Source organism: Leuciscus leuciscus (genome assembly GCF_965113295.1).
Source record: "Leuciscus leuciscus genome assembly, chromosome: 7".
NCBI classification, from domain to species: domain Eukaryota; kingdom Metazoa; phylum Chordata; class Actinopteri; order Cypriniformes; family Leuciscidae; genus Leuciscus; species Leuciscus leuciscus.
The window spans coordinates 30,006,607-30,021,190 of record NC_138731.1 but is presented as its reverse complement, the minus strand read 5'-3'; the positions used below and the strand labels follow the sequence as shown (position 1 = coordinate 30,021,190).

Genomic DNA, 14,584 nt, shown 5'->3' with positions numbered 1-14,584 from the left:
GGAACTGTGTTCTAGAAATACATTTGATATGAATATGATAGGGTAGGTAGGCAGGCATAGATTCAGAGGCATAAGGTAGGCTACTGTATTATATACAACAATAATAAAACAATGCATAAACATTCATTTTTACTTTTGATACTTAAGGTCTTTTAAAAACGAGTACTTCTGTACTTTTACTTGAGTAAAAAATCGGTCTTTACAACTTTTACTTGTAACGAAGTAATATTTGACCAATAGTATCTGTACTTTCACTCAAGTAAGGAAGTTGTGTTCTTCGTCCACCTCTGCTTACTGTATGCACCTGCTTTGTTTATTTACAGACCTGCAAACTCACAAGAGGTGTAGGCCTATATGAAAAAGACACAAAAAAAGCATCCTACTATTTTCAAGTGTGTACTGCTTTGATGGTTCATTTAGCTAAAGACAGATATTATTATTACTCACTTATTAACAGTTCTGATTCAAAACGCTGAATTTCACCAAAAAGCGGTTCACATTTTTGTGATTTTAACATGTAAACGAAGCATTCTTGTGCACTCTGACAACAAAATAATGGGAAAAGACATTGTTTGTTTTAAGTAAAAAAAGTATAATTTATTGACAGACAGGGAATTGACACAAATTTCACCACTGGATTTGCTTTCGTTTCACAAGCTTGCGATTCAATTTCGATTCGCTTAACTTCAATTCAATATTGATTAATTTGGGGGTCTATCAGGTACAGTAGCTACATGGCAAATTTACTCAAAGAAAAAAATCTCTCAACTAATGCTGAAAACTATACAGGGAACCCCAGTTGGTACATCATATAATATATTTTTAATGACATAATTTTGTTTTTTTAATATAAACATTTAAATGGTGGCTACTCTTTTTGAAACCTTTATTTTGGATGAGTGTACAGTCTCACTCCAGTCTATGTAAATTAGCTAATTTTCAATTCTTGTGAGGTTTATTGTTCTTGCAAAAAACAACAAACAAAAAAACATACATTCACATAAATTCTGATTCAAAACGCTGAATTTCACCAAAAAGCTGTAACATCAAAATGATGTATCAGGTATATTTCACGAGATTTCTGCCACTGATGTAAACATTTAAAAACAAACTAAACCAAAGATTAGATTTTTGTAAACATACTGTATGAACAGTGGCATCACTTGAGTATAAAAAAAAAGGTATAAAAGACTGACTGCTTCAAGCAGATTTGTTGTATTATATCATATTATCATTTAAAAGTAGGCCAAAAAAAACAACAACTGAATAAGACATTAATACTACTATAGAGTAGATGATTATATTATTATATTAAACCCAGTACAGCTCTGGCATCCCTTAGTGCTGCTTTTTTCCTCTGCAAATCCCGTTCCTGCTCCTCCAAGTCTGGAAACACAAAAGACAATGCCATCTCATGAAGCAATGCTATTTGAGTCCCCACAATAATTTTCCTTTATAATGTGTGATTCATTACAACACACTCAATGAGATTATAATTACATTCAAACTTGCTATTACATGCTTTCAATAATATAAAACTTTAGATTTAAAGGAACACTCCACCGTTTTTTGAAACAGGGCTTATTCACCTTCTTTCCTACATTTAGATAGGTGAGCAAATGCATTTTTGTCTCAGTGCATGCATTGTTTTAGTTTGACAGGGTCGGCGCTAGCTTAGCTTAGCTTAATGAATGGAATCCTTTGTTGCCAGCTAGCATGTCCTGAGTAAAAGTAAAAGTAAAAAAAACAACAAAAAAAACACCTAATTAATTCTTGTGGCCTGCGTATTCACAATGGGTCTCATTCATGAAACATTTGTAAATATACGAGTAAATATGTGAGTGATTTGCACGTAAAGAGACATTCCCGAAAATTCTTCTCCTGATTCACAAATACTTAATAAACGTCAGATTTGATAGTGAAATGTGTGTGTGGGTTAATGAATTCCAATCAGTCGTAAATGGGACGCGCGCGTGCACGCTCATTCTCAATTACCATAAATCCCGCCCATTAAAACCGACTGACAACTATATATGGGCATCATATTATGACACGAAACGAAGGATTTCAACATGTCTTCTCAAAAGCGAATGAAGAAGAGACATTTCTCAGATGCAGAAATTGAAGTTTTATTATCAGAAGTTCATTCAAAACGCCACATTTTATTTTCAAGCGTACATAGTGGCGTATCAGGTCCTAAAAAAAAAAGGTTTTTTATATAATAAATGCTTTTACCTAAATGCTTTAGGTAAAAATGCTTGCCAGCATATTAGCCTACAGATGCAGTTAACGGAGTGTCATCTGTTAATCGAACAGTCCCAGAAGTGAAAAGAAAATGGTTCGACATGAAGCTTGACTGCAACACTTGTGACTTGCTGAAAAAATAAATAAATGAATAAACAGCTTGAATATAAAAAAAAAATAAAAAATAAAAGACTTGCGGACTTGTGTTCCATTTGCAGATGCTATTACTGGCTCTCGTAATAAAAGTAAAAAGAAAAACCGTATGTAATTACTATATATAATATTTTTTCAAAATGCTGTGTAATATGTACCCGATTAAGGTGAATTAAAATGCAGCCTTATTAATGAGCAAAACGTTCGGATGTTAAACGCACTATTTACGCGTGGCTGGGAGCAGGTGTAGGTTTCTTTCGTACCAACATTTGTAAAATACGAACATTTTAATGAATCCGAAAATTTACGCCAGAACCAAATAGCGTTTAGTACCAAATAGTACAAATAGCGATGCAGATTAACACTAGGCGATTTCCTAGGCAGATATTGACTTGGAACTATATTGGGGGAAGGACAGGCGAAGCACTGCTACTTGGGCGCAGAGATATCACGCAACACATGAAATGTGAATATGTTATATAATATGGAATGTGAATACAGGTATAATATGGGTCGATCTATACATGCATCATGTTTAAAATAATCACTTACTCTGTGGACAGCTATCCATTTGGTCCATTCGGCGTGGGGCGTTTTTTCCAGTTCACTTTATCACACCAAAAAAAAAAAAAAAAAAAAAAAAAATTCGAGTAGCCTACTGCAGGATGGATCAACGCCGTGAAATCCAGCTGTGACACAACTGCAGACACGCTCATTTTGATCTGACGTGTTGAGCCTGGTCATCGATGGCAGTAACTTGTCCCACTCGCCACAGCACAGACACTCTATTTCAGTCGGCATAGATTGGCATATTCCCCCACATTCACACCACCAGTTCGTGTTGGCTCTCATCCTCAGACTGTGGAGTGATCGCAACCTCCTCCACCTATCGTTCTATTTCCAAAGCACGCAGCTCATCTTCTGAAAACTCTGGTTCATAGAGGTATGTGGTTCTGGATCTTGATTGTCTGAGAAGTCACCCTCTTCGTCTCTCACAAAATCAGCCATGTTCATCGCCATTCATGTACCGTAGGAAAAATAGCCAGCTACTATTCACGCCGATATGTTGACGGAAGTCGTGGGATTTCGTGTTGCGTGATATCTCTGCGCCCAAGTAGCAGTGCTTCGCCTGTGCTTCCCCCTAATATAGTCCCAAGTCAATATCTGCCTAGGAAATCGCCTAGTGTTAATCTGCATCGCTATTTGTCCTCGTTGTGAATACGCAGGCCACAAGAAGTAATTAGGTGGGTTTTAAAAAAAATTTTTTTTATCACTTTTACTCAGGACATGCTAGCTGGCAACAAAGGATTCCATTCATTAAGCTAAGCTAAGCTAGCGCCGACCCTGTCAAACTAAAACAATGCATGCACTGAGACAAAAATGCATTTGCCCACCTATCTAAATGTAGGAAAGAAGGTGAATAAGCCCTATTTCAAAAAAAGGTGGAGTGTTCCTTTAAGTGGTTATGAATGAAATGCCGTACCTTGTTCCAGCTGAGTAATAATGCAAGGTAGACGTCCAGATGCCTCCAGTAGTTTGAGAGCAACATCATAGTCTGTGAAACATTTAAGAGCCATCAGCCTTTCAGTTGTATAAAGAAAAAAAATAAAGAAAGAAAAAAAATAAAAATTTTATCAGTTTTTTAAAGGGTTAAAAACATACAGGGGTATTTTAGGTTCAAGCTGAGACATAATGTTGATCCACACACAAAATGTTAATTGTCCCTCCTTTTCTAAAAACAAAACCAAAAAAACGTCATGGCTAAGATGACAGCTGGAAGTGAATGTGACTGATTTTTAGGAAAATCTCAAAGCAAAAATGTGGAGCTTAAAATTGTAAAAAAAAAAAAGCACTTAATTCTTCTGTTAAAACTTGTTTATTAATTGATCTGTAAAGTTGTTTTCATTTCAACCTGTCGCTCACATGAGATCGCAGCAAAAACTTGTGGCTAAACTATTGAAATGAATGTTTTAATGTCTGTGAAATGACCATGTTCACTTGCAGATGTTTACTTTCTTTTAAAAGGAGTTACAAGTGAAACTGAATGCATGTGATAGTATGCCATAAATACTGTCGACTGAGTTTAACTTAACTAATATTCCACAAAACCGGTCTGAATCAAGGCTGTTCTCACCCTGGTGGCTGGCTTCCTGTGATTGTACTCTTTCTCCCAAGCTTCCCAGCTGAGACACAAGCGCTGAGAAGATTTCTTTAGTCCACCCGGCCTGATTGCATTTAGTCCAGAATATGACGGCATTGGACTGGGTGTTTCCTGTGCTGTTTACATCACAAGCATCTGATGCAGTGGCCCGATCTAGTGATGTAGACACCCCAGCCGGAGAAGAAGGTTCTGGTAGCTCCTCAATGTTGAAGTCTGGCCTTGAATGCTGAGGTGACCATGGTTGACCTGAGGGACCTTCACTGTTATGGTGCCGTTCTGGCGTGGAGTCAGTAGTACCTGGTGAGACTGTGTCAGTGGTTGGAGCTCTGGGCGCCGGAGAGGTTCTACTTGTGGATGGTGTTTCCTCATGTTCAGGGGCTGCGACAAACCCAGGCGAGGTGCAAACAGCCTCTGGGGCAGCACTGACAGGTGAACCAAGTTCTAGACTGTACTCTGAAATACAGAGAGAATCTATTGCCACACAGATTCGCGCCTCATTGAAACGACAGCAGCAAGACAACAGAAGAGAGATAAACGCACCTGATTCTGCTGAGGGTCCCAAGTCTACAATAACGTTAAATGGAACAGTGGTATGATACATTTCTGATGATAACAAACTCTGAGACTCCTCCTGAGAGAGAGAGAGAGAGAGAGAGAGAGAGAGAGAGAGAGAGAGAGAGAGAGAGAGAGAGAGAGAGAGAGAGAGAGAGAGCAAGCAATGTAAGCATAGTATAGTGGTGAGTATGATACGCTGTTCATAAGTTTGTGGTCAGTAAGATATATTTTAAAAGAAATGAATACTTTCAGCAAGGATTTATTTAAATTGACCAAAAGTGACAGTAAAGACATAATGTTACAAAAGATTTCTATTTCAAAAACATGCTGTTCTTTTGAACATTCTATTCCTAAAATCCTGAAAAAATGTATCATGGTTTCCACAAAAATATTAAGCAGCACAAGTGTTTTCAACACTTGTTTATCAAGCACCCAATCAGCATATTAGAATCATTTCTGAAAGGATCATGTGACACTGAAGACTGGAGTAATGGCTGCTGAAAATGCAAAGGATTAAATTTACAATTAATAGCAAATAGTTATTTTCTAATAATATTTTACAATAAGGCAGTTTTTACTGTATTTTTGATCAAATACATTTTAGAAATTTAGCCAAGAGGTTGAGCATAAGAGACTTGTTTCAAAAACATTAAAAAATCTTACCAACCCCAAACTTCTGAACAGTAGTCTAACTGTACTGCAATATGATGGATTTGCCATATCGAACATACTACATTTTATATGGTATCATTGGATGCATGTTTAAAGTGTGGGAGATATTGTTCTGAGCTTTTCATTTCACAGGGAAAAATGAATTGTGGGGGCAAATATAAAAAATATTTTTGGTATTTTTGGTGGCAATTTTGCCTGAAAGCTCAGGTCAATATGTTACTTTGCACTCAATGTTCAGTGCTGGCCTGATGGGTTTGTTACAACCCCGGACTATGGAGAAGTTTTCCAAAAAGGTATGGGGACATGTGTTGAACATGAAAATATCAGTAAATAGAACTGGAAAACGCAGACTGGTTTACAGTGTGATGTATGATGTATTCTGTACAGATGGACTCACCGAGTCAATGTCAGTGTCATCGTCGTCCGCTCCTGAAAAAAATGAGATGTTTCTTTACAATAAGGAATGATAAATAATATTTTTAATTAAAAACATAAGCAGTAGTACCTGTGGTTGATGGGTTGATTTTTTTACAGGCCCTGCAGACAAAGTGAATTTTTGGAGGTTTCCCCTACATAACTTTACTATATTAAGTTTTTGCTAAAATACCATGGTAAACTGTGGTAACCTTGCATTTGTCCTGCTTTCAAACAAATACAAACTGGTAACAGGTTTGAGGTATGTTGCTTATAGTAAATTCTGAACACAAAACATACCTTGTATTTTCAGGCACAGGAGGGGACTGCTATTAAAAGTGAACAAAGAAACACTTTATTGCTACAATGTTATTGATACTGAAACTGATTTGTATGCACTCATCATGGTGTGATGCAAATAATATCTTAAAGGGGTCATCGGATGCAAAATTCACTTTCATATGATGTTTGCATATAAATGTGTCTTTGCAGTGTGTGGACACAACCACCATACAATGAAAAAAATCCATTCACTCCTTTTTTTTTAAATCCTCAAAAAGTCTAAACACTCTCAATAAGCAGGCCGTTTGGATTTTCTGAGCACTGTGATGTCATAATGCTTATGCTCTGCCCACGACCACTGACGGACTGTCCCGTATTAGCTTATTTCCGCCCTCAGCCATTCGACACCCCCCATGGAAGAGAGGGGTGGGGTGAGCAGTTGCTCATTATCATTTAAAGAGACATGTTCACCCAAAAATGAAAATTCTATTTGCCTTTCTTCTCTTGTACAAAAGAAAATATTTTGATTAGTCAAGTCACTTTCATTTATATAGTGCTTTTAACAGATTGTGGTCCACTCATAACAAAAGTCAATGGGGTCCAGTCATACAGGATTTGAACAACATAGGGATGAGTACATGATGACCGAATTTTCATCTTTTGATGAACAGTCTCTTTAAATTTGGTCTAGCAGTTTCAGTGAAGTTTAATATGAAACTTTGGTGCATATAGAGCTGGTAAGTCCCGCCCCCTCCGTAAAACCCCGCTGGACCTCAAAGTTGAAAAACCGTCAATGCAAGTGAATGGGAGAAAATAATTATTTTCTGGTCCCGTTTGAATTGTGCCATGAATGTGAACATATGTTGTCTGTGAATTTTTTATATAATCTTTCGTGTGAAGAATGCTACAATTTAGCGGGTAGAAGTTTGATACGGGTAGACTTTGTGTGAGAGCACTTTGTGGACTACAACTCTCGACACGTTTGAAACGTCAACACCACTAGCACACGGCTCTAGCTCACGGATCCCGCTAAACATGGCTGTGTCTTTGGTGCACTTCACCGCCTTCTTTCAGGGAGAGGACAAAATCGTTGAGGTTGGCGAAAACCACGGGTAAGTCAACTTTATGGGGTGACGTCACATAGGCGACATGTAGTCTTTCTCGTTATGTCTTTTCCACAACTGCTAGCCGACGAATCATACCATATACTGTCAAACTTGTAACATGAAAGATTATATAAAAAATTCACAGACAACATATGTTCACATTCATGGCACAATTCAAACGGGACCAGAAAATAATTATTTTCTCCCATTCACTTGCATTGACGGTTTTTCAACTTTGAGGTCCAGCGGGGTTTTACAGAAGGGGCGGGACTTACCAGCTCTATCGACACATATCAAACAGTGAGATTTTATGATTCAAGACTCACATTGGGCTGTTTTGGAAGTACAGACTCCTCCAGATCTGACACTACAGGAACTACTACAGGGTCAGTGCCGGTGGGACTTTCATCATCTAAATAGAGAGACATATTATTAAATTTGTATGATTTTAATAACTTGTTTATTCAGGCCAAAAAATATCTATAATTCGTATTCTCGTTTTGAACAACACAGAGAAATAAAATAAACCTTAAACACCTGAGTATACAGGGTATTTTATTATTCTGGGCGTGAAGGACACTTCTGGAAGCCTAAAAGAAACCAAACACAAGATAATCACAACAACTCTGTGATTACTAACTGGACATTATTCTGTAATTAAAAGTTAATACTACTTACCCTGTTGGTGAATCAGATTCGCTCTGTTATTAAATAAAAAATAATAATGACAGAAAATAAGAATAAGCTATACATTTATGTTAATCAGCTGAGTTTGTCTATTTGTGACTCATGTAAGTCAAATCAAATTCACGTTTTTTGTTGTGTCGGCACAGACACGGACAAGGACAAGGACACCGGCACGGACACCGACACAGACACCGGCACAGGCACGGACACGGACACTGGCAGGGACACCGGCATGGACACGACACGGACACCAGCACGGATACCGGCACAGGCATGGACACTGGCACGGACACCAACACGGACACTGGCATGGAAACGGACACCGGCACGAACATGGACACCAGCACGGACAAGGACACTGGCACCGGAACGGACACCGGCACGGACAAGGACATGACACTGGAACGGACACCAGCACCAGAACGGACACCGGCACGGGAACGACCACCGGAACGGACACGCGTAATGGCACCGACACGGACACCGGAACAGACACTGAAATGGACACTGAGATGGACATCGGCACGGAAACGGGCACCGGCATGGACACCGGCACGGACACAGACCAAAAAACGTGAATTTGACTCAATTACATGAGACTCACCAACAGCGGTTACACAAACAAAACTAGACAAGATACAATGGAAACATGAGGGCTATTTATACACCAAGACTAATGATTAACAAGAAACACCTGTGAACAATCAAGCAACGATCAACCAATAAGAATATGAAGTGTGTGTGTAGTTCAAGTAAACTCTATGTTATGGAGACAAAATGTCCCCACAAAGATGGCAGTATCCAAAATTGTTGTGCGGGACACGAGGAAAACAGCTAATAATTCAGACTAAGTGAATTAAAAATACAAGTTTTAAGTGATGGGTGGGTTTAAGAGTAAGGTTAAGGGTTATAATATTGTTTGTACAGTATAAAAAGCATTATATCTATGGAATGTCCCCATAAAACACGAAAATGTGTGTGTGTGTGTGTGTGTGTGTGTGTGTGTGTGTGTGTGTGTGTGTGAGAGAGAGAGAGAGAGAGAGAGAGCTAACCCAGCCATGCAATTCTCCTGGATTGTCTGCTGATCCACAAGCCTTCTGAACAGACGTTAAGCCCCCATTTAATGAACCTAACAAACACATAGAAGCATTTAATACTAGAAAATCAACAGTACAGATAAGCCACTGTGATATCAGCATCATAACAATCAGCTCATGAAAATAGTGAGATTATGTTTATTTACAGTAAGAAATGAAAAATGATCCTTTACTTTCAAACATTGTATTCAATTGTACCTGTAACTGATGGACAGAGTTCTTCACTTGGCCTACTAATAGATAGAGAAACGTATAAACAAGAAATTTGTCAGTACAATAGATGATAGTTCTAATCACATACAATTATTTATTTATGTAGATTAATGGGTGAATAGAGGTCAACATACCCTTTACTTTTAGGGTCAGGAGTTGACTGCTATTGAAAGAGAACAGAGAGCAATTACTACAACATTACTTACAACTACTGTAATGTTACAAGACACTGAACCATTTCATTGCTGGAAACAAGAGTTGTGAATTTGCAGTCTGAATGAATGTTTACAAGATTATGTGTATTTAGAGATATTCACATGATGTACACAGACAGATTAAACAGCCAAATTATATCATGAAAACTCACATTGTGCTGTTTTGGAGGTGTACACTCTTCTACATCTGACTCTACTGGAGCAAACATGTGTTCAACGTCATCCTCTATGATAAATAAACATCATAATAGTCCAATTTTATTAATGTTTTACATTTAAATTACAATATCTGTCATCAACATGCCAAAAACAAGTTATTATTCTCATGTTGATGAATAAACAGATGTGATGAACTGTGAATAAACACTCTACTACTCTGAATTGAATTGGGTTATTGAGTACTAGTAAATTGTAATTACAAATACCAGACTCTAAAAAAAACTACTGACTTACTTTTCTTCTTTCGGGACAAACTCGCTTCTGACGACCTGATAGAGCGCAAGCACAAGATCATCAGTAGCATTCACATTGTGATTATTAATTTGACAATGTTCTGTGATTAAACCAGTTCAGATGAGGAGCATAACACAATACCCACTTACCCTGTAGATGAATTAGATTCACTCTGTTATTAAATGAAGAAAAAGAAAAATCACATCTACAATTTCACATTGTAGCCAAATGAATGTGCCACTCATATGTCTTTATATTAGTATTGTGCAGTGAAGGTTTAAGTTGGACAGTAATGTGGTTAGGCAAAAGTCAATGTGCGAGTTTATAAAGAGGAAAAATGTGCTGTGTGTGTGTGTGTGTGTGTGTGTGTGTGTGTGTGTGTGTGTGTGTGTGTGTGTGTGTGTGTGTGTGTGTGTGTGTGCTGACCCTGTCAGGCCTTGGTCCATGACTGTCTGCCGATCTTCGTCTCTTAGAGCCACAGAGACCAGACGTTGAGGCCTCTTGCAAACTTACTGAACCTAATAAACAAAAATAAACAGAAAATATGAACCTAATAAACAGAAAATATGAGTATTTCACTAAATAAAGTTGCTGCTTACATATTTGCATCAGATACAAATAGAATTGCAAAAAAAAATTTAAACACTTACTTGTTTCTTTGAGGTCTGGATCATGTAATTCACAGAACAGTCTAAAAGGAAAGATTGGTTCATCTAATTTTACTACATTGTCATTATGAAGACATCTAAAACAACATATTCTTTTGTCTTACATATATCTGCCTTCAGTATTGTCTTCAATGGCTCTGGCACGGGCCTCTATGGCGCAGGGATAATGGTACGAGTGCTTACAACGCTTTACGTCACATCCTGCTGTAGCTCCCCTTTTCTTGCAATGGTGGCAAAACTAAAAATAAAGACACAGAAATGATGCATCAACAGAGAAACAACATCAGAATATGATGGTCACATTTTAAAACATTTTCTTTTAAAGCACATTTTAAAACATAAAATATGCAGAACAATACAAATTACATGTATTGTACATAATCTTGTCATGTTTAATTACTTTTGGGATATAACATAAAATGCTCCTAACTATAATTTTAAGCTATGTAACGTGTTGCACAAAGTTTTGAGAAAAATGTCATCCTGTTAAGATAAATTATGACATTTTAGAGGTAACGGAAGTGTGTTCGTGCTTGTGCATTTGTTTCTGCAGGTATACGCACTAGTTTTTGTCCTCTCCGCCGCTCTTTCCTTACATCTTCTACTGCAAATCCAAACAGGTCGTCATAGGTGGGCGAGTGCTGGCAGTAAATCCCTGATGCAAACAACTGAGGACACAATAAACACATGCACGCACCCAGTCTTTTGGAAACCCCTTAACATAAAATATGACCGACGATAAACCTTACCGAACAGCATTAACAATTAACATTTCAGTACGGTTTACAATATGAAAACAAAGACTACTTACCAAACAGTTCTGGTGTGCAGAGATGTTCTCTTTGGATGAGAGAGGTCCGGTGATTTCGTTTTCGTCTGGCTTCTCGCACAATACACAAATAATTTTGCACGGTGATCGATATTGATCCGATCCCATCTTGAGCTCTGCGGGACGTGTTGACATTCAAAGTCGACTCGTGGTTTTATCTGACTGTTTCCTCCAGTAAGCCTTAAGTTTCGGTTTCGTTTCTCTGCGTCGAAGGCGGGTCACATCGTCGTCATCTTCGGCAAGCATGAAACCACTCGACTTCTCGAACAGACATAAATCTCGACTATTTCTACATTCCATCAAACACATCTCCAAACTAGACCAATTTGAAACCTATTCTAATTTGACTATAGAAAAGTTTTGATTTGTTGTTGTCACAGTCTCCCTGAAGGGGGCGCCCGGATTCTCAGCTGAGGTCACCTTTTGGGCCTTAGTCAAATCACATAACTTTCTTTTTTGTTTTACAAATTAAAATCTATTAACTAACGAATAGAAAAAACTAAAATAGCAATCTAGATAAATATATATATATATATACAGTGGTTAAAGTGGGATTTGGCAGGTGGGGGAGCCCTCAAATTTTGTGTAAGTGCAATAGGGAAAAATGACTCACCGTGGGACAACAAATTGAGTATTGTGGTATAGCACAAGAGTGTCACTGTGGTGTTGGTGTCCGTGCCGGAGACGGTGGTGTCCGTGCCGGAGACGGTGGTGTCCGTTCCGGAGACTTTGGTGTCCACGGCAGAGACGTGCAAGAGACATTGGTGTCCGTGCCGGAGACGGTGGTGTCCATTCCGGAGACGTTGGTGTCCGTGCCGGAGACGGTGGTGTCCGTGCACTTGTCCGTGCCGGCGGAGACATGCCAGAGACGTTGGTGTCCGTGCCGGAGTCGTTGGTGTCTGTTCTGGAGACGTTGGTGTCGGTGGTGTCCGTTCCTGAGACGGTGGTGTCCATGCCGGAGACGGTGGTGTCCATTCCGGAGACGTTGGTGTCCATGCCAGAGATGGTGGGTGGTGTCCTTGCCGGAGACGTTGGTGTCCATGCCGGAGAGACGGTGGTGTCCGTTCTGGAGACGTTGGTGTCCGTGGCGGAGACGGTGGTGTCCGTGTATTTGTCCATGCCGGAGACGGCAGAGACGTGCCACAGACGTTGGTGTCCGTGCTGGAGACGGTGTTGTCCATTCCAGAGACGATGGGTGGTGTCCGTGGAGACGTTGGTGTCCGTGGCGATGTCCGTGCCGGAGACAATGGTGTCCATTCCGGAGACAATGGTGTTCGTGCCGGAGATGGTGGTGTCCATTTCGGAGACGTTGGTGTCCGTCCCAGAGACAATGGGTGGTGTCCGTGCCGGAGACGTTGTTGTCCGTTCCGGAGACGTTGGTGTCCGTGCCGGACACTGTGGTGTCCATGCCGGAGACGGTGGTGTCCGTGCTGGTGTCCGTGCCGGAGACGTTGTTGTCCGTTCCGGAGACGTTGGTGTCCGTGCCGGACACTGTGGTGTCCATGCCGGAGACGGTGGTGTCCGTGCTGGTGTCCGTGCCGGAGACGTTGGTGTCTGTGCCGGAGATGGTGGTGTCCATGCACTTGTCCGTGCCTGAGACAGTGGAGACCTCCCAGAGACATTGGTGTCCGTGCCGCAGACTGTGGTGTCCATTCCGGAGACGTTGGTGTCCGTGCCGGTGTCCGTGCCGGAGACTTTGGTGTCTGTTCCAGAGACGGTGGTGTCCGTGCTGGAGTCGTTAGTGTCTGTTCCGGAGGCGTTGGTGTCCGTGCTGGAGACGGTGGTGTCCGTGCCGTACACGGTGGTGTCCGTGCCAGAGACTTTGGTATCTTCCAAAGATTTTAATTTTGCCGCAAATTTTTCTCTATAGAGTGTTGTTATGGCATCAAGTAAATACACTAAGTTTCGTAATGCTAGCATGTGTGGAAGTATTTAAAACAAGGGTGTTACAACTAGCCCCGTGTTAGGTTGTGCCACGCTCTCCCCTATCCTTGGGGGTATGTGAGGTGACAGAAGGGGGTAAGCGAACAAAATGCTGAGTTTTGCGTTCATTTAATTCTGCCCCACCTTAAAATAACAATAAAACTGAGCATGTTACATGACATACGATCAAATTACCTCATATTTTGCTGCCTAACAATGTAACAATGCTGCCTTGGCTAATTGCGCTATAGCCTACCGCCGTTCTCGACCATGTAGCCTACCTTTGTAAAATTGGGGATTTAGCACTAACTAGCATGAAGAACAAATATAGACACAGACTGTGCATAGAGATCGATTTAAGATTAAAACTCTATTCCGGAGCCCGATGAAATCGGTATACGTGTTTAATACTGCAAAATACGCTCGATGTTACAGTCACTGCCCTTGCCGTCCAGAATAAAGAACATCCCAATCGAGTGAAGGGATTTGTGGAAATAACTGACAAAACAAAAACAAACAAACTAATAAATAAACAAACAAGGAGGCGTTTCTCTGACTGGATGTTCTTCCTCCATTTTTGGCCTATACCGCCGCTAAAAGAGGAGTATTGGAAATCCAGTTCTCATTAATATTCCATTACCATAGCTATTCTTACCTGTGAAAATTACATTTCTAGATATCTGTAATTTTTCACTAGTTAAAACTATAATTCTTGATATCTGTAATTGTATTTTCTAAATAAATATAAACGCTAATAATTTAATCACAAACGGAGCGCTGTCAATTCCGCGCTGTGATAAGAGTCATTATCTTATATCATATCAATTTCAATAACCAGAAATGTTAATATATTTGAGATATTTGAGCTGCAGTCCGTAACTTTTTTTGTGTTCAAAATGTAGGCTAATAAGC

At 39.7% G+C, this 14,584-nt stretch overlaps 2 protein-coding genes across 6 annotated transcripts; one reads left to right on the top strand and one right to left on the bottom strand.

Moving 5' to 3' along the window:
• Positions 1-568: 568 nt before the first annotated feature.
• Positions 569-12,496, bottom strand: phf11 (PHD finger protein 11). Of its 5 annotated transcripts, none has more exons than XM_082175493.1 (22): positions 12,363-12,496; positions 11,732-12,007; positions 11,484-11,588; positions 11,025-11,158; positions 10,903-10,943; positions 10,679-10,770; positions 10,402-10,424; positions 10,253-10,287; positions 9,952-10,025; positions 9,719-9,747; positions 9,570-9,604; positions 9,327-9,403; positions 8,266-8,288; positions 8,125-8,177; positions 7,914-7,999; positions 6,500-6,528; positions 6,291-6,322; positions 6,183-6,214; positions 5,099-5,189; positions 4,532-5,011; positions 3,881-3,952; positions 569-1,386 (listed from the first exon to the last, which is right to left on the bottom strand). In XM_082175493.1, exons 2-22 carry the CDS (start codon positions 11,882-11,884, stop codon positions 1,307-1,309), a joined length of 1,776 nt encoding a protein of 591 aa, XP_082031619.1. In that variant the 5' UTR covers positions 11,885-12,007; positions 12,363-12,496; the 3' UTR covers positions 569-1,306. The 5 variants fall into 5 exon arrangements, with proteins under 5 accessions (XP_082031619.1, XP_082031621.1, XP_082031622.1 ...); XM_082175495.1 differs by having other exon boundaries at positions 6,500-6,525; XM_082175496.1 differs by having other exon boundaries at positions 9,570-9,601.
• LOC309502899 (uncharacterized protein) lies at positions 12,368-13,412 on the top strand. Its single transcript, XM_082175498.1, has 2 exons — positions 12,368-12,462; positions 12,495-13,412. The coding sequence occupies exon 2, from the start codon at positions 12,609-12,611 to the stop codon at positions 13,344-13,346; it is 738 nt and encodes a 245-aa protein (XP_082031624.1). The 5' UTR covers positions 12,368-12,462; positions 12,495-12,608; the 3' UTR covers positions 13,347-13,412.
• The last annotated feature ends 1,172 nt before the right edge of the window (positions 13,413-14,584 follow it).